The 19403-nt window shown below is 43.2% G+C and overlaps 1 protein-coding gene across 2 annotated transcripts in view; it reads left to right on the top strand.

Annotated features, from left to right (window-relative positions):
* Window positions 1-15916, top strand: part of LOC145415710 (calcium-dependent secretion activator-like) — a 495031-nt gene extending 479115 nt beyond the window's left edge. For both annotated transcript variants that reach the window (XM_080284934.1, XM_080284935.1), the window contains one exon: window positions 15201-15916. In XM_080284934.1, coding sequence (XP_080141060.1) covers window positions 15201-15311 — 111 coding nt within the window. In that variant the 3' untranslated portion in view covers window positions 15312-15916. The remainder of the gene's footprint in view (window positions 1-15200) is intronic.
* Window positions 15917-19403: the final 3487 nt, after the last annotated feature.

The following is a 19403-nucleotide window of genomic DNA, read 5'->3' as shown; positions in this document are numbered from 1 at the left end:
TGGATGCCATGTTGGTTATGGTGGACAGGGTGGTTGCAAGATGGTCGCCAACAAATGAGCATTGGTATGCGTCATCGGCTGCCAGCTGGGAGCATCAAATTGTGCAGAAATTCGCAAATTGTGAGACAACTCGGAAACTTTTTTCTCGCACGAAAAACGAGGCGTCGAAGTAAAGTGCGTCCAAATACGAGGATTTACTGTATATATATATATATATATATATATATATATAAGTCTATCCCCCTAGTTCGCGCCTATTGGTGGCAGAGGACGGCATGTACTAGGAATTTGCATTCTCTGAATACATAAACTTATGGAAAAAATTACATATGGGCATCACCCTCATTCATGGGCAACCCTTGAGACTCCTTTCAGGCCTAAGTATTGTTCTGTACAGGGGAACTATCTAAGACATATTACCTAAGATAAAGTAAACGAACAAGATTATGGCTTTACTAAGTCAACAAGGATATGGCTTAACTATACCAAGAAAAATATGGCTGCTCACCTTAACCCAAGAGGGCAACAGGCGAATTGTCTCCTGCACCACTCGGTTGGTTAGTACTTGGATGGGTGACCGCCTGGGAACACCAGATGCTGTTGGCATAACGTTCTTCCTACGTGTCAAGTGGGGTTGGTGGAGGATTAGTGCCCCTCCCTGTAAAACAATTAACTCTAAGCCTTGGCCACCCCGACTGGGATACATGGTGTCTGGCAATGAATGAATGAATGAACCACTCGGTTTCAGGACAATTCGGCATCAAGTCAATTTGCCATCACAACAATAACAAGACAATTCGGCGTCATTAATGAAGACAGCTATGGATGACGCTAGAATAATTCAAAGGCAACTACAGCAAGGAAGAAACAAATTAATTAAACCACCAGTGATGGAGAGTGGAGACTTGTCAATGAGCCATTTCCTGGGGAGGATCAAGAGGATGGTGCAGTGTCTGAGGTGTCAGAAATAGACTTTGAAGGGTTTATGAACGAAGTGAGTGCATTAGCTAGTGAAAGTGTCGAAAGTGCTGGTGACAAGAGTGGTGAGGAAGGTGGTGTGTCGAGTGGTGCAAAAGAGAATTCGCCATCAAGTCAATTCGCCGCCAGACAATTCCCCGTCAAAACATGGACTATTCCCCGTCAGGATAAATCGCACCCTGGACAATTCCCCGTCATTCTATAAATACAGTATACTTATTATTAATTAATCAATATTTTAATAACCATCAAAGTCAGTGTTCAATAGCGTAGGCTTTGGATATTATTTATTAGTTGCACCTTTAGTCATTATTGACTAATGGTGCAACAAATAAATAATATCCAAAGCCTACACTATTGAACATTGACTTATACGGATCCCCCTGAAATAAAGTTATTAATGTATTGACTGATTAATAGTAAGTATACTGACAGGGAATCGCCCATGTTTTGATGGGGAAGTGTCTGATGGCAAATTGACTTGACGGCGAATTGTCTCGGAACCCTAACGTGCAACTCCTGCACCACTCGACACACCACCTTCGTCACCACTCTAGTCACCAACGCTTTCGACACTTTCACTAGCTAATGCACTCACTTCGTTCATAAACCCTTCAAAGTCTATTTCTGACACTTCACACATTGCACCATCCTCTTGATCCTCCCCAGGATATAGCTCATTGACAAGTCTACACTCTCCATCACTGGTGGTTGGCACGTCTTGGGATGGCAATGTCGCGTGCTCGGGGTAAACCCCGGATTTTAGCCACTCTTCACTGCCGTCTCACCTATTATGAGTTCATTTCGCATCACTATTAAAAAATACACTAAAATTCGACAAAAAATAGGTCCTTCCGTACCGTGAGGATCATGTACTCTGAACTTGTGTACTGTGGGGAAGAACTGCATATATATATATATATATATATATATATCTACAGTACCCTCGCATCCAACACGGTATTACAGTAATCCCAATACTATCCGGACACCAACTTACCGGACATTGTGGGCCTGGACCTTCAGAACTCAAAAATGGCCAAAAAAAAATACCCCCTAAATCCGATTTTTTTCTCTCCCGTAATTTGAAATTGCCACACAGTGCTGAACGGCTGCTTACACCACGGCCCCTTTACCCCTTTCTTCCTCCCCCCTCCCCTGTCAGGGTTGCTCCTTAGTATTTTTCATTACCAAATTTGGTAATGAAAAATTCCTTTGCTAATGAATCAGAATAATGCATTACCAAATGGATTTTTCACATTTATGAGGATACACAGGATGGAGATGGTGGATTGTCTGCTCTCCCTGATTAATCTGCTAGCCTACATAGCGTGAAAAAAATCAACATGCTGTTAATTATAAGGAGAGAGATTACATGTATTTCCACTTATAAATATAATTAGTGGAGAATAAGTGCTAGCTTTACAAATTTGGTAATGAAAAGTTAAATTTGGTAATAAAAATTGAGGAGTTTGGTAATGTGGCCTTTGCAATCTGGCAACTCTGTTTCCCCGTCACCAACACTCCAACAGTTACTGCTTAACTTCGATCGCAAGTGCATGCTTATCGCAGTGGATGCCACATATGCTCGTTTTTTGTGAATAAACAGTGAATAAACCGCAATACCTCGCCAGTAGACCACACGGGAATTTACAGTGTTGTGCAGTGTTAAGAAATTAGATTTTAGAGTGCAAAGGATTAACTGTGGACTGCAAACTGGCCGTTGAAACTGTCGTGGTGCAATTAACAATGTGCAGTGTTAAACAATTATAACTCACAATGCAAAGAATTAATGTAAGTGCAGCACAACACTGGATTACTGTATGTGTTTCAAGAGCATTTCCACCACTGCCAAAGCCTTAGAGAAGGCGGCCACAGAGGTGCTGTAAGTACCCTGGCTGAGGTACAGTCACTTCTAATTCCTCATGCTTTTGAAGCTGGCGATTGAAATTGGCGTGGTGCAATTAACAATGTGCAGTGTTAAACAGTTATAACTCACAGTGCAAAGAATTACTGTAAGTGCAGCACAACACTGGATTACTGTATGTGTTTCGAGAGCATTTCCACCACTGCCAAAGCCTTAGAGAAGGCGGCCACAGAAGTGCTGTAAGTACCCTGGCTGAGGTACAGTCACTTCTAATTCCTCATTCTTTGGTTCCTTTTCATTTATTTCATGCTTTATGTCCATTATTGGTGTGAATAGGGTCTTAAATATGTTTAAATAGCTGCTATGCATGTCCGGTAGGGAGTTATTTAGGTGGCTTTCAAAGTTAGGCTGGGTTAGGGTCCTCAAGTACCAGTCCAGCAGGCAGGGGCCCACTTTTCGGACATGCCTTTAGCTCTATTACATCGAACAGTGGAGGGATTTCTGTATTGTCATGCACAGGTCCCGTGTTGGACCAAACACATGTTGGACAAACAACAGGGCTTATGGGGAAAAATGAATTATGTCAGCAACCCTCGGAAAAGTCACCCTAAATACCTACCATATACCTATACATATACTGGTACTACTGCAATTATAATAAATGGTACTGAACTATGAATGATAACTAACCTTTTAGGCCCGCCTGCGTAAGCCTTCACTGCTGCCAGGATCTTGTCTTGGTTTTTTATTATGGTCCTTACACTGGCTTCATTCACGTCGTAGGCCTTGGCCATATCCACATTCCCCTCCCCTTTCTTCTTCCTCTCAATGATTTCTAGCTTGGTGGCCTGAGGGAGGTGCTGCCACTTCTTCTTGGGGTTCTCAGAAGGCTTCCTAGGCATTGTGAGCAGGGTAAAATACAGTAGCAAGGGCAGAAAATGCAGCAAGAAAAAAGCACCATTCAATGCAAATTATGCGACTGGGTGACGCTGTGGTGGGAGAAATTTAAACAAAACATCACGTGAGCAGAAGTGTTTTTAATTGGTCGACATCACGATAGCGGGCGGGAGAGGCTACTTGATCGGAAGTTTTGATTGGCTGTCAGTGTCATGGGAACGTCCAGTATAACCGTGTTGGACCGGGGGTGATCGTGCTAGAGGGGAACTCTGCAGATTTCACCCACTTCTCGGAGCTCCATTCGTGTTATGCTAATGCACCCGTGTTACAGTAATTAAATCGTATTAAATCATACAAATTTTTTGCACTCCGTGCTGGACGCGAATTGTGCTGGACAAACGCGTGTTGGATGCGAGGGTACTGTACATACTGTACATGTACTGTATACTGTATACAGCACATTGAATTTCCAATTATCCGGCATCCAATGGTTCGGAAAATCTGATGGTTTGGAATTTTCAGCCAAGGGCCATTTTTAGCTTTTTGGGGTAAAAAATTGAGGTAAATCGGGAAAAAATTGAAAAATATCGAAAAATAGCCAAAAGCTGTGAGGCAAACTATCCAATTCCGCACTCACGCCGACATTCAGGAGATCCCGGATGTTCATCCAGCTGGTTGTCCGTGGTGTACAGTACTTTATTTTTTGGGGTGTGTTTTGAACATTTTCAGGTACCTGTCTGATAGTTCAGAAAATCTGATAATCCGGAAGGTCTGTGGGCTACTGCATTCTGGATTAGAGGATTTTACATTATAAATATATATATATACAGTAATCACTCTAATATCCGGACGCCCAATAACCGAACATCCCCACTACCCGGACCTTATCGTCCTGGGATCCAACATTCCCAAAATGGTCCGAAAACTCAAAAAAATTAAAAAAAAAAAAAAAATCGATTTTTTGCCGTCCGTAATTTGAACTTGCCGCGCACGCCGCAGGAGAGCATTGTTTTGGTTCGTCATTCCTCCGACGTCCGATAGAGCGCCGCTGCATCCTCCCCACTTCCCGCCTGTCTCTCACTGCGACTGGACCTATGCTCTTCGCAATGGCTGCCCACGTGCTCGCTTTTGTAGTGGTGCCGTACTTGCTGCAAGGCCTCCTGCTGCTCTCGGCCCTCCTCTTAGTGTGTGTGATGATGGCCCCGCCACCTGAGAAAAGGAAGAGAGTGGTGTTGACTCTGGAAAAGAAGAGGGAGATATTGGAGAAAGTTGATGCGGGTTGGTCTTCTTCACGCATTCTCTGCGAGTATAACCTGGCCCGGTCGACTTTGTTCGATATCAAACGTTCCCAAGACAAACTCATGCAGTACACGGCTGACTTCTCGTCGAGAAGCAAACGCAATGTGGAAAGGAAGGTTATGTTTACCCCCAAGTTTGCAGAAATCGACCAATCCACGTTGATTTGGTACCGACAGCAACGTGCAGCTGGTACGGTGGTACGTGGAACGGAGCTGAAGGCTGCTGCTGAGAAGTTTGTAAGGCTTCACGACGCCCTAGACTTCAAGGCATCCGAGGGTTGGCTCTTCGCGTTCAAGTTGCGACATGGCCTTACTAACTGTAAAGCACATGGCAAAGCATTGGACGCTAACGAGGATGGAGTTGACGAGTTTCAGCACAAGGTGAAAGGCTTGATCGACAGGGAGGGCCTCACTCTCGATCAAGTCTATAACGCAGACGAAACTGGCCTATTCTATCGCTCACTGCCAACGAACACTCTAGCCGAGGAGACGGGGAAGCGTGTACCTGGCCGCAAGCTTTCTAAGGAACGGATATCTGCTTTGTGTTGTGCCAGTGCTAACGGCATGCACCGGCTTAAGCCCGTTGTTGTTGGCCGTGCAAAGCAGCCTCAGTGCCTTCGTGGGGTGATGGATGCCCTTCCTGTCGTATGGTACCATTCTTTGAAAGCATGGTTCACAGCTGTGATTTTCAAAGACTGGTTTCACCGTCACTTCCGTCAAGGAGGTCATCCAGTACCAGACGAAGACACTGGGAATCCCTCGCGACCAGGTAAAGGCTCTCCTTCTGCTCGACAATGCACCTGCCCACCCGTGTGACAAGGACTTGGTTGCTGAGAATGGCCGTATTAGGTGCATGTTTCTGCCACCTAATACGACTGCTCTCATTCAACCCATGGACCAAGGAGTGATCGTGGCAACAAAGCGCCTGTACTGTCGGAAGTTCCTGGACGAGGTGATGGTTGTTCTCGAGGACGAGGACGAGCGCAGGGAAGGATGTGACACTCGAGGCAAGCGGACTTTGGAAAACCTTCGCCGCTACAACATCAAGTCTGCGCTGTACAACTGGGCTAGTGCATGGAAGGAAGTCCCTGTGAAAACTCTTGAAAATGGTTGGTCTCGTCTGCTTCTCGGAACAGATGTGGAGTACGATTTTCTGGGCTTTGACGTGGATGACTACCATGCACGGCTACGTATGCACGGCGACGTTGTTGATGTGGACGATGTACGTGAGTGGTTGGGCGACGACGAGGGCGATCCTGGGTATCAGACGTTGTCTGATATCGAGATCGCGTCTTCGGTTGCTGGTGTCAGTCCCGAACTTGAAGATTCCGACGACGAAGGCGACGATGATGCGGACTCCTCTCAGCAGGACACTACTCCAGCCATCCCCAAGCTGAGCGCACTCCGGGAACATCTAGAGTTCGTCCTAGACTACCTGGAACACCCGGACTGCGACAGGGAGATGGGGCCCTTGGGACTCGTGGAGGAAATGCGTGCTTTCAGGCAGCGCATCATCAATCGCCAGAATCGTCGGTCCTTGCGTCAGTCAACGATTGACAGTTTTTTCAGGCCCGTGACCCCCGCTGTGCCAAGCCCTGGCTCCACTCCGTTGCCTCCCCAAGACAGGCCCTCATGCTCCGAGCCACAGCCCAGCACATCAGCTACAGTGGAGTCACTGCTCGATGTGAGTTTGCGGCTTTCCGCAGAGTCTTCTGCAGTCGGTACGCCATCACCACGACCCAGCGATGCACCCCTTGGTCGCCTGCCAGTGATACTCTTGGACTCTGACAGTGAATAAACAGCAAGAACTTCTCCACTAGACCACACGGGAATTTTGAGTGTTGTGAAGTGAAAAAAACGGTGTGTTGTGTTAAGGTTTTCAAGTTGAGAGAAAAGACTCAGTAGAAAAGAAATTTAACGTAACTAACCTTCTTTGTTTTGGCTTTGGAAAATAAAAAAAACTTGGGAAAAGTTAATGTGCAACACTAAATTAAAATGGAACATTGTTTGGACTAAAGTGAACACTGTGAAGAGAACGGACTTCTGTGTGTTACTGACTAAGTTCAGTGCAAGACTTCAGGAAGAGTGTACTGCAAGTGCTTCAGGAAATCGTTCTTACTGTCAGAGTCCAAGAGGAGGCGGTTATTCATCGAGGTGGCCAGGGACTTGCTGTAAGTAGCCAGAATGTTTCATACTATACTTTTTTCCATACTATACTTACCAGAATGTTTCATACTGTACTTTTTTCCATACTATACTTACCTCATGCATGTGCAGTAGGAATGTGTTTTTCAGAGTTAGGCTAGGTTAGGGTCCATAAGTACCAGAATGTTTATTAATGTATGAACATACTTCTAAACCCTCATTTTATGTTTCTTTTGCATTTATTTCAGTCATTTATGTGCCTTATTGGTGTGATTTGGGTGTTAAATAGGTGCTATGCATGTCCAGAGGGAGTTGTATAGGTGTTTCTCTGAGTTAGGGTCCATAAGTACAAGTCCATAAGCTGGGGCCCAATATCCGGACGAAACCAATAACCGAACCTACCGATGGCTCTATTACTCCGGATATTGGCGTGATTACTGTATATATATATATATATATATATATATATATATATATATATATATATAATCATCATCCGGACCTCCTTTCCCACCCTAGGGCAGGATGAAGAGTAGTAATGTCCAGACAGCCCAAATTTGCCCAGTCCAATGGGCAACGCTTCCATTCACTCATCATTCAAGCCCCCAGAATCCTGGCTCTATTGGATACGCTAAAAACATTCACCACGTACTGTAGCTTCACATAAACGTATCCGACAGAGTCAGTCCGGATGCTGCCATGTAATAAAAGGGTGCCAAATCCCTGATCATGCACTTCTTCTTGCAACATTCATCCACCCAGCTCGATTTCTTGTCAGTTCCCTAGCCTCACCGACTTCCAGACCTCTCTTCCTCACACACGCATCCACCATATCTCTTTGCCTTCTCCTTGGCCTGCCTTGCTTCCTCCCTCCTTCAAGTTTGCTCAGATCTACCTTTTTCACCACTCTATTGTTATCCATTCTCTCCACATGACCATACCACCTCAGTACACTATCTTCAATTCTGGTGTCCACCGACTTCTTCACTCCACATCTTTCACGAATCACATTATTTCGTATCCTATCCACCCTCTGTACGCCACATACATTCCTTAGAAGTTCCATCTCCACTGCTCTAACTCTTGACTTTTCATTTTCATGCCACACCATAGTCTCACATCCATATGTTAAAGTTGGCACTAACACTCCTTCATGTAAGCCTCGTGCAGCTGCAACATTCAAGCCTCTGTTTCTTATAAAGGCCTTCATTGCACCAGCTACTTTTCTTCCTTGTGTCACTCAACTTTCAACTTCTTTTGCACATTTTCCTCTCTTTTCTATCACTGTACCCAGGTATTTGAACTCTCTCGCCAATTCTAGTCTCTCTCCATTCACCGTAACATTACACTGGGAGTCACCCTCTCCCTCAGTAACTATCACTTTACTCTTTTCTACATTTACTTTCAAGGGACGACACTCACAGACATCAGCAAAACTCTGCACTAGCCTACCAAGTTCTTGTCTGGTATTTGCAAGCAGTACAGTACTGCAGCATCAGCATACAACAAATTTGCGATATTCCATCCACCACCATTCATTACCAACACCATCCCTCTCTCCATTACTCGTGTTTTTTCTTCTCTTATCACCCCATCCATATGTATATTGAACAACCATGGGGACATACATCACACAACCTTGTCGCATGCCCACACTGACCGTGAACCTTTCACTTAGATGCCTCTTAACCCTTAAGCATGCTTCACTACCATCATAAAAACTCTTGATGGCACCAAGCAGCATACCATCTACATTGTACATGCGTAAAACTTCCACAATCCTTCTCCTTCCACTCTGTCGTATGCTTTTTCCAGATCCCTGAATGCTATAAAGCACTTACCTGTGCGAGTGTCACATCTCCTGGCACTGCATTCCTTCTCTGCACACCCCCAAAACCAATCATGTTCACAGCTGCTCTGTTGTCTCTATTCCTATTCATTAGGCTTTCAAAATATTCTTTCCATCTGGTCCTTACTTCATCCCCATGGGTTAATAATCTACCACCTACATCCTTCATACGATCACATTTCTTTCCACTTCCACTTCTACATTTCTGCACCTCTTTCCAGAATAACTTTCTTTTTTCAGAGTAGTTTGCATTCATTTTTCTTCCTAGATCATCATTTACCTCCTCCTTTTTCCCCTTCACTAGTTTCTTTATGTACTTCTTGCACTCAGTATATTCAGTTCTTATTTCAATTGAACCCCTGTCCTGTAACCACTTTAGCCACTTCTTCCTCTTTTCCTCCACCGCTTTCTTAACCTCATCATCCCACCATGCCGTACCTTTCTTCTTTGTTGTTGTTGTTGCTGATGACAGGAAGTGCTGGAGCTCCCGTTTCATCAGCCCTCAGGACTAGTTCCTGACCATCCCCCTTTGCTGAACTTTTTCAGTGTCTCAGTTACACAGAGAGTAGGCCAGCATGCTCTTCAGTACAAATTTCTCTAACTATCTACACCAAACTACATGCACAGTACACACTACACTTCCTATTCAAAATTCAACAAAAATGGCGTCTATTCATCAAGCCTTGGAGTCCCCAGGGGGGTGGGACCATAAATGCCCCCACCATCCGCCCCTCTCCCGATGACGACTCGAGGTGCCTGGAACCACTGTCTGACTCTCTTCTTCTTCATTTCTGCAACATTCGTGGCCTTTTCTCTAACTTTCGCTCTGTTGAGCACCACCTCTCCTCCTCTAAACCTCACCTTCTTTTTCTGACGGAGACTCAGCTGTCTGAGGCAACTGACAGCAAACCCTTTTCTGTATCCTCCTACTTTCTCTATACTCATTTCAAAGCCAGAGGTGGCTGTTGTGTATATATACGCAATGACTTATCTTGCTCTCGTGTTCCTGAACTCGATTCTTCTGAATTCTCTACACTCTGGCTTCGGCTTTCCTGTCATTCTCTGACTAAATATATCTGTGCTGTTTACTTATCCCCTAATTCTACTGACTATCAAAAATTCTTCGACTATCTTACTTCTACGATGGAACACATTCTATCCATTTTTCCTTTCTCTGAAATCTCCATTCTAGGAGATTTCAATGTTCACCACCACCTTTGGCTCTCCTCTCCTTTCACAGATCCACCTGGTGAACAAGCCTACATCTTTTCTATCCTTAATGACCTAGAGCAGCTTGTACAGCACCCTACCCGTATCCCTGACCGCCTTGGAGAGAGCTCCAACATACTTGACCTCTTCCTCACAACTAATCCTTCTGCTTACTCTGTTAATCTTTTCTCCGGATGGGCTCCTCCGATCACAACCTTATTACCTTAACCTGTCCTGTCACTCCGGTACGGCCTGTGGACCCTCCAGGGAAACGTCGTCTGTGGCATTTTGGAGCCGCGGACTGGGAGGCCCTCAGGCAGTACTTCTTTGATTTTTCCTGGAATGATTATTGCTTCCATGGCCGGGAGCCATCTGAGTGTGCCTTGCGCATTACGGAGGTTATTCTCTCGGGCATGGAAGCATACATTCCTTTCTCATATCCTTTGACTAACACAAGAAAGCCTTGGTTTAACCCCTTAAACGCGGATCGTCTCGAATGCGACGCTCGGCAAAAAGGACATAACGGCGGATCGTCGCATTTGCGATTCTAGTAAATTTTGAATAACCGCGGGCAAGCAGGCTCCAGCTGGTATTGTCTATCAGTACCACCACCCTTTTGCTACAACTAGCATACTTTACCTTTGTACTACTGACCTCAGTTGTTGCCAAGTATTGCCTTTTCCCCCCGTCCCCCCCCCCACCACAGCCCGGCCAGCCTGACTGTGATACATGGCAGCGCTCTGAGCGCTCAGAACTGTAAATCTGCGCTCTCCTCTCACAAGCAGTTTATGCTAATAGGAAATGCTTGTTTCCCCAGTTGTAACACTAGCTTTTTTTCTCATGGTTTGCCCCTGTTTAGCATCAGTTTACTGCAGGCTTTCAAAGTGACATTATGGTGAGTTCTAGCTCTTCCCAGTCAGTGCAAGCGGCCGACAGGAACGTTAATAAAGTGGCGGGCGTAAGGCAGAATAAAAAGTGCACCCTGGTGATCTTTTGGGAAGTAATATGATTGAAAATAATGTAGTATACATGTTTTTAGCTGTGAAAATGGAAATGTTTGTTGAGTGACGGGAAGACCGCCGCCATGGTGCATGTCGGCCGTACGCTCCGTTGATTTTAGCCTTATTTTCAGTGCATATTGTACAAATACGGATTCCAAACTACCTTTACGTTGTAGTTTAAAGTTTACTGTGACAGAATGAGGCTGTGGTAGAGGGGAAACCAGGTTGCTGGAGGTGTGAAAGTGAAGATTTGGTTACCCAACTTTGCAAGTCTCCACAAGTCCTTGGGTAGTCCACGAAGGCTCAACACCTGTCTCTGGAGAAAGCTGAATGTAAGTACTATGTGCCATACCAAGTATAATGTTCTAGGGTTAATCTCTGATTTTTGGCTAATATTTTCCTACAGGTACTCAGACCACGATAAAACCCTGCCACTCGGGGGGGATCGACTGTACACGGCCGCGTTTAAGGGGTTAATCATGCTTGTTCTAATGCTGTCCGCAACAAGGAGAGGGCCTACAAAAGGTACCGGAGCCAAGCCACCCCTGAATCACATCATCTTTACGTTTCTGCCCGGAATCATGCTAAGTCTGTTCTTCGCTCTGCTAAAAATAATTTTATCCATACTAAATGCTTTCAACTCTCCAACTCGAATTCTTCCCGCTCCTTCTGGCACCTTGCCAAAAATCTTTCTAACAACTTTACCTCATCATCCTTCCCTCCTCTTTTCTACTCTGATGGTTCTGTAGCTATTTCTTCTACTGATAAAGCAGATCTCTTCGCACAGACTTTCTCCTCCAATTCCACCTTAGACGATTCCGGTGCTGTTCCTCCATCACTTTCCCCCTCTGACTTCCTCATGGCTGACATTAAAATTTCTTCAGTTGATGTATTTTCTGCCATCACTGGCCTCAGTACTAACAAGACATATGGGCCTGATGGGGTTCCTCCTGTTGTTCTCAAGAACTGTGCTTCTGTGCTTACACCCTGCCTAGGCAAACTCTTTCGCCTTTGTCTGTCAACTTGTACCTTTCCTTCTTGCTGGAAGTTTGCTCTCATTCAGCCAGTCCCAAAGAAGGGTGACCACTCCCAACCCTCCAACTATCATCCAATTGCTTTAACGTCCTGTATTTCAAAAGTTTTCGAGTCAATTCTCAATAGAAAAATTTTAAGGCATCTTTCCTATCACAACCTTCTTTCCGATCGTCAGTATGGGTTCCGTCAGGGACGCTCCACTGGCGATCTTCTCACCTACCTTTCAAACTCCTGGTCATCCTCCTTTCGGGACTTTGGCGAAAGCTTTGCCATTGCACTTGACATCTCAAAGGCTTTTGATCGAGTCTGGCATAAATCTTTAATTTCCAAACTGCCCTCCTACGGTTTCTATCCTTCTATCTGTGCCTGCATCGCTAGCTTCCTTTCTGGTCGTTCTATAGCTGCTGTTGTAGACAGCCATCGTTCTTCTCCTAGATCTATCAACAGTGGTGTTCCTCAGGGCTCTGTCCTATCACCAACTCTCTTCCTTTTATTCATCAATGATCTTCTAAGCTGTACATCTAACCCTATCCACTCATACGCTGATGACTCCACCCTTCACCTTTCCATTCGGTTCCCGCAACGCCCATCTCAACAGTTACTTCAACAAACAAGGGATGAGGCTATGGCACACCTAATGTCTGATTTGGCTCGTATCTCTGACTGGGGTAATAATAATATGGTTGTTTTTAATGCATCTAAGACTCAGTTCTTACACCTATCAGCCCAACAAAATCTTCCACAGGTATACCCACTAATGTTTAATAATATTCAGCTTAATCCTGCATCATCCTTGAACATGCTTGGGGTTTCATTTACTCGGGACTTATCTTGGAAAGATCATATTACATCTCTTGTAAAATCTGCTTCCAAGAGATTGGGTGTGCTAAGCCGACTCCGCTCTTTCTTTACCCCTGCACAATTGTTGACTCTATACAGGGGTTTTATCCGCCCCTGTGTGGAGTACAACTCTCATGTGTGGGGAGGTTCCCCACATACAGCTCTTCTCAATAGGGTGGAGTCAAAGGCTTTTCATCCCATTAACTCTCCTCCTCTTACTGACTCCCTTCAACCTCTGTCTCTTCGCCGCACTGTTGCATCTTTATCTCTTTTCTATCGCTACTTTAATGGTCACTGCTCCTCTGAACTGTCTGCTTGCATTCCTCCACCTCTACGACGGGCACGTAGCACCCATCTGGCAGCAAACTCTCATCCCTTTTCTGTCCAACTCTCTAATGCAAGAGTTAACCGTTACTCCCAGTCTTTCATTTATGCAACAGGTCAGCTCTGGAACTGTCTCCCTCTGTCTGTATTTCCTGCTGCCTATGATCTCCAGTCTTTCAAACGCAGTGTGTCCAGGCACGTCAAAATGATCGGATCTTGAATTTGGCTCTCTATTGTATTTTGTTTTTCTCTTGGAGGGAACTGTTACTGCGGGCTCATGGCCTTTGGTTCCTTCTTCCTCGCATTAAAAAAAAAAAAAAAAAAAAAAAAACATGCTGCTTTAGCATTTTTAACTACGAAATCCCTATATATATTCCACAGGCTGTCCAAATCCATTTCATTCCAATTCACTGATTCTAACTCCTCCTCTATACTGGTCCTGTAATCATCTGCCATTTCTTTGATCCTCAGCTTCTCAACTTTCAGTCTTTCTCCCTGACTGTTCCTCTTTCTCCTGATCCACCTCACTCCTCTCAGCCTGATCTTGCATACCACAATCATGTGATTTGATGAACCTCCACACTGTTCTCTCATGGCCCTCGTATCAGCAGTCATTCCCATCATCGACGTCTCTATGAGCACATAATCAATTAGGCTTCTTTCAACACGATCCCCATTCCCTCTATACCATATATATATACTGTGTATATATATATATATATACATACAATGGCACCTGGTGGTTTAGTGGGTAATTAAGGTGCTCCATCAGGTTGACCCTGTAGGCTTATATCCAAGGTGTGATTGGGGTTTATTGCTCACGTAATGCCACTCATTTCTCATCTTAAATGTCAGGACCAGCTTGCCTAGCCCCGGTTTCCTACGCTCCTTATGGGGCGACATAGGGTTGGATGATGGATGGATGGATGGTATAGATAGATAGATAGATAGATAAATATATATATATATATATATATATATATATATATATATATATAATTGGACTGTATTTATACAATATACGATTCTTTAGCAAGAGTAAATGATAAATCCAGGGGAGGAGACATCAATTTGCCCGTATACTCGTACATTATGCTTTTCCAGCTTTCCATGCAGAATAGGCAATTTTGATTTCAAGTTAATCCTTTGGCAGTGCACACTGTCTTGGTAGCAGTCACTGTAAACCTCCTCCTGCAGGTGGTACTCGTAGCTGTAAGAATGCTGCATTCTGAGGAGACTTAAACAGGTGGATTTTGGAGTGGGACCTTCTGTTTGTAAATCCTAGGAATGTAGTACCCTGACACTGCCCTCCCAGATGTTTCTTCTTTCTGATCTGCCATCATATGGACTTAAAACCTTCATGCCTTCTCATACCTACTTGGGAACTTAAAATCAATTAGATGAGGTTAAGCATCAGACAGTCTGCAGGTGCATTACTGCTAACCATCACTGATGGTCAGCCCTCAGATAATACCAGTTTTACACTAGCCAACACCTGCATAACATTGATTATTCATCAATGTCTTCTCTGCTGAGATCATATCATCCAAGGTCATGAAGGTAGCAAAGCATGAGCAGTAGCTACTTGTGCATTCCTAGGGCTCACATAAAAAAGGGTTTTACTGTATTCTAAAACCCGTTTTATAACCCATTACATTTATAGTGCAGAGTTTAATAAGTGTATCTCATTAATGAGTTTATTTTTTTGTATTGCAAATAGTATGACGTTGCAGTTACAGAACTCTGTCTCCTAACAGGTGTCAAATGTGGCAGGCAACATGGCGGGGAAGGTAGGCAATGTATTTGGCGGCCTTAGTAAGGGCATCGGAGGTATCACTGGCAAGTTTGGGGGTGGAAGCTTTTTCTAGCTGGACTTTTTAAAAATGGAGTGGGGGCTCAATGATAAAATGACAAAAAAGTTACTTGGTACAATATGCTAACAACATCTTTTACTTAAAAGTCTTCATCACTAAACCTGTGCTGTAACTCCTTTATTCTATATCTCTTAATTATGAAAGGCTTTTTGAAAGACTATAATGCATAAGTGAAGACTTGTGGTATACAGTTGAGTGTGTGGTGAGAGCTTAAGGAAAGTTCCATCTAAGATTCTGTCAGGATGCAAGGCAACTGGCATTGTGTTTGTAATGTTAAGTGAAGAAGGTACAAGTTAAGACTCAGTGGTGCAATATTCCTATGATGTTTGACATTATAATGTACTGAATATTGTAAAAAACTAAATTGTTACCATACTGCTAATATAAAAATCAAGAGCTTTATGACCATGTTGGTACTTAACTGTATTGTAGCAAGATGCATTTCTTTACAACACAACCCCTGTGTTGGCCTCCATCGCTAGAATTTTTATACTGTATTTAATATTGTAAGAAGGCTGAGAAATGCATTGTGCTACCCAATATATTTATGCAGGTAACATTGTGCATGGCATGTTAACTTTTCCAGCAAATTATTTATTAAAAAAGGAGTGCAGTGAAAGAATTCAACCAGCATACATCTTGTCTTGTGCTTTAATCTTTCAGTATAACTTTTAATCTCCTGCTCCAGCAGCTGTGGTTTTCTTACATCCATATTTAGCCATTGGAGTTTCTGCATAACCACAGTATTATAAGAAGGAAATGAAACACTAAAAAGGAGTAGGGGAACTTCAAGCATATAAGCTTTGATCTCCAATTATTCCTCTGGAGGATATCTTGAAAAATGCATGACAGTTTGTTGGTTTTAGTTTACCATCAGCTGTGAGTGAGAAATATTTCAACAAATCTAAGGGAATCCAGTTTCATTGTCTGTTACCTAGAACAAGGGGTTGTTACATATGGGACTGTTTTTGTTAACTCATGAATAGGGGAATTGTTTTGGTGATAAAGATGTGAAAATGTCGTCATACTTTCATCAGTTTGCATGATTGCTCTTAGGTATGAAAGTTTCTGTTCCCCATCAGGTTACATAGACTTTAGTACCAAGACTATTTTACAAGAGTCTGGATGAATATTTTTTTATATAGTTTACACATTGCTTACAATCACTGAATAACAGAGAATGATATTTTCTCTGTATTATTTGTTATATAGTGTAGAAATTATTTGACAACTGTGAAAAGTGCATTATTTTGTGTACTTTAATGTATACTGTACCATTGTTTTTTATATGAAAGTTGCTAGCTAAGCAGTATGAAAATAGATAAATTTATTTTGCTGTATTCTGTAAGTAAAGAAAACTGGTAAAAACATTTTGCTGAGTGGGAGTGTTACAGATTGTTATTTTCATCTGTAAAAACAGATGAATGCCTACCTTTAGACATAGGACACCCATGGTTGTTGGGCACATCATTTGTATTAGTCATAAAGCTTACTAGTACAGTATCTCCTTTCTGTATTACAATATATATCTTCATCTCTTGCATGTGTTACATTCCAGCAGTTTATTCGTTTGTAAACTATCTCATCCTAAAGTTTGTTAATACTGTATTTTTCATCTCTTGAAACTAGAAATGTCAAAAAACATCAGAAAATCTCACTGACTTTTGAAATGGGGAAATATATTTCATTGTTTGGCACTGATTCCACAGTTTATTTCATCTCTCGAAACTAGAAATGCCAAAAAACATCAGAAAATCTCACTGACTTTTGAATGCTGATTTATGGCTGTTGAAAGTACTACTGTGTAAATGTAATTATCAGGAAGTAATATTGTTTCCACTCATTAACCCCTACAGTCCGATGACATAATTTTCCATTTGATTCTTGCTACTACCAGATAATTTTATTCAGCTTAGGAAGGACTTCTAGTTGTGAAGGGGTTGATGAAGGCTATATCTGCCCCCTCCTATTCAAAAAGTCCTATCTAAGCTAAGTAAAATCATCTGGTGGTGACCTGATTAGAATGAAGAATACATCATTGTATTGAAGGAGTTAATGACAAAAAGTGACATACACACATGATTAAAACCAGATGCATACAGTTTAAACTGAAACTTTTCTTGTTTTCAAATATTGTAATTCATTTTTCAGAGTTTTGTAAGTTGAGAAGAAAAAACTGGCATTTTGTTGCCAAAAAACTTTCATTTACCAACATATGGAGGTACCTGTAGGAAGCTGGCTCAAGAGCCACTAAAAACCACCACAGAGCACAGTGAGGTTGGAGGATACTTCTTAATGTAGTCACTGGCTGAAGTGATGGGTGTAATGATTCTACCTTGTGGTAACAGCAAAACCACCCTCTAGGTTTCATTGAAAGGGAAAGCTTTTGATGACTTTTGTGGACCTAGAGAATTCCCTTCCTCACAGTTTAGCCTGCCAACTCCTGGGTGCATAACATGGTAGCATCGTCCCTCCACCTAAGATTAACGGTGGTGCAGGGTGCTGTGGGAAGTAAAAAAAAGAGGGGTACCAACTCCTTAGGCATGTGGTGTCACTACCTTCTTAGAGGGAAGTATAATTTTTTTCCTTCAATCCATGGAAACCTCCATAAGTGAGAGTGACATCAGGTCATTCTCAGCCACCACAAGGTATTTAGTAAGTTTGTGGGGAAGTGCCTCAGACCTATAAAGGTTGTAGAAAGGGTGCTCACAATTCCATAAAATTCCAGAAAGTGTAGTGAAACCTTCCCTTGAGTTTCAAACAGTGTTTGCATTTGAACAGCCTGCCAAGCCACAGTCCCTTATTGCCACCTGGTAGTGCTTGTAGGTGTTTGCCATTCTTCTGTGGTGCAATCTATATTTTAATTATTTTGAATTATATAAATAAAGCAAACTGAAGCAGGGAAGAAAACCAGGAATCTGGGCAAAAGAAAGGAGGTAGAAAAGCAACAAGAATTTGGTGGATTCCACATGGACTACAGGTGTGATAACCTCATATTCTGTACCACTGACTAGTCCAGGAGCTGGTGGGCCCTTACAGATGAGCTGGGTGAGATTCCCCAGATCAGCATAAGGAACCTTGAGGATGGTTTCACTTGACTGCTTCGCAGTGTAATCATCACACTCATGACCTCACTTAGTAGCTCAACTGAGATATGTCCTCTGACCCTGGAGTGCTGTACTTGGCAGTGGTTGGAAATAGTTTACAGCTGCAGTTGTGGTTCCAGGCTTGCCTGAATGTAAATCCAGTGGACTGATGGGTGAAGCTGCCCATCTCATGCGGTCCACCATCCCCCTTTTGGGAAATAGCAAAGGAGTTGAGGAATGTTTGTTTAGCTGTACAACAGAAACACTCAGTTTTAATGGTGCCACTGCATTAAGACGTCCTTCGCCAGTATCACACGTTACACTCACTTGATGTAGTGCTGCCTACTTCTTCCTTCACCTTTGTCATTCTTTTTCTGTGTCTGCCTTCCCCCCTTCCAATTTCTCCCAACTTTCCTGTCAATTTTTATTACTCTCCTTTCCTTTTCTGGTGGCTTTACATTAACCCCTAGGGTACGCAATTCTCCAGCCTCGACTGTCCCCCAGGACGCAAAAACAGGCCAATTTTTCGACTTCCTCAAAGGTTAAAAGTTTTATGCCCAATTTGTAGAGCTTGAATTTACACACCTGAAAATGCAAACCCCACCCTCCTAGACCCAATAGTTACTGAGCTATGGCCCGTCAAAGTTTATAATAGTTACCCGTCGCAGCCCGGAGAAAGAAAATACGTCGCTCGCACCTGTTTTCTTCGCAACAATACGTACAAAAATCACCAAAATCAATTTTTTTTGGTGTGTATAGATGTTATAAACCATTGTAATGTGCTTAGAAAAAAATAAAATAGTAACAAACCCCCTAAATAAATATGATAAATAAAAATTATCCTTCCCTTCTCTCCTCTCCTCATACCTCCAATCCCCTCCCTCCCTCCCCTTTCCTTCCCTTCCCTTCCCCTCGCTAACCTCCCCTCCCCTTTCCTCTTCCCCCTTCCCTCCCCGCCAAGCTGTCAAATCTAGCAAGGGAAATAGGTCATGAACCCCCC

This window comes from Coenobita brevimanus, chromosome 103 (genome assembly GCF_032717465.1).
Source record: "Coenobita brevimanus isolate Jiangsu-jjx chromosome 103, ASM3271746v2, whole genome shotgun sequence".
NCBI lineage: Eukaryota > Metazoa > Arthropoda > Malacostraca > Decapoda > Coenobitidae > Coenobita > Coenobita brevimanus.
The sequence above is the reverse complement of the archived record's forward strand: the minus strand, read 5'-3'. Positions and strand labels throughout refer to the sequence as shown.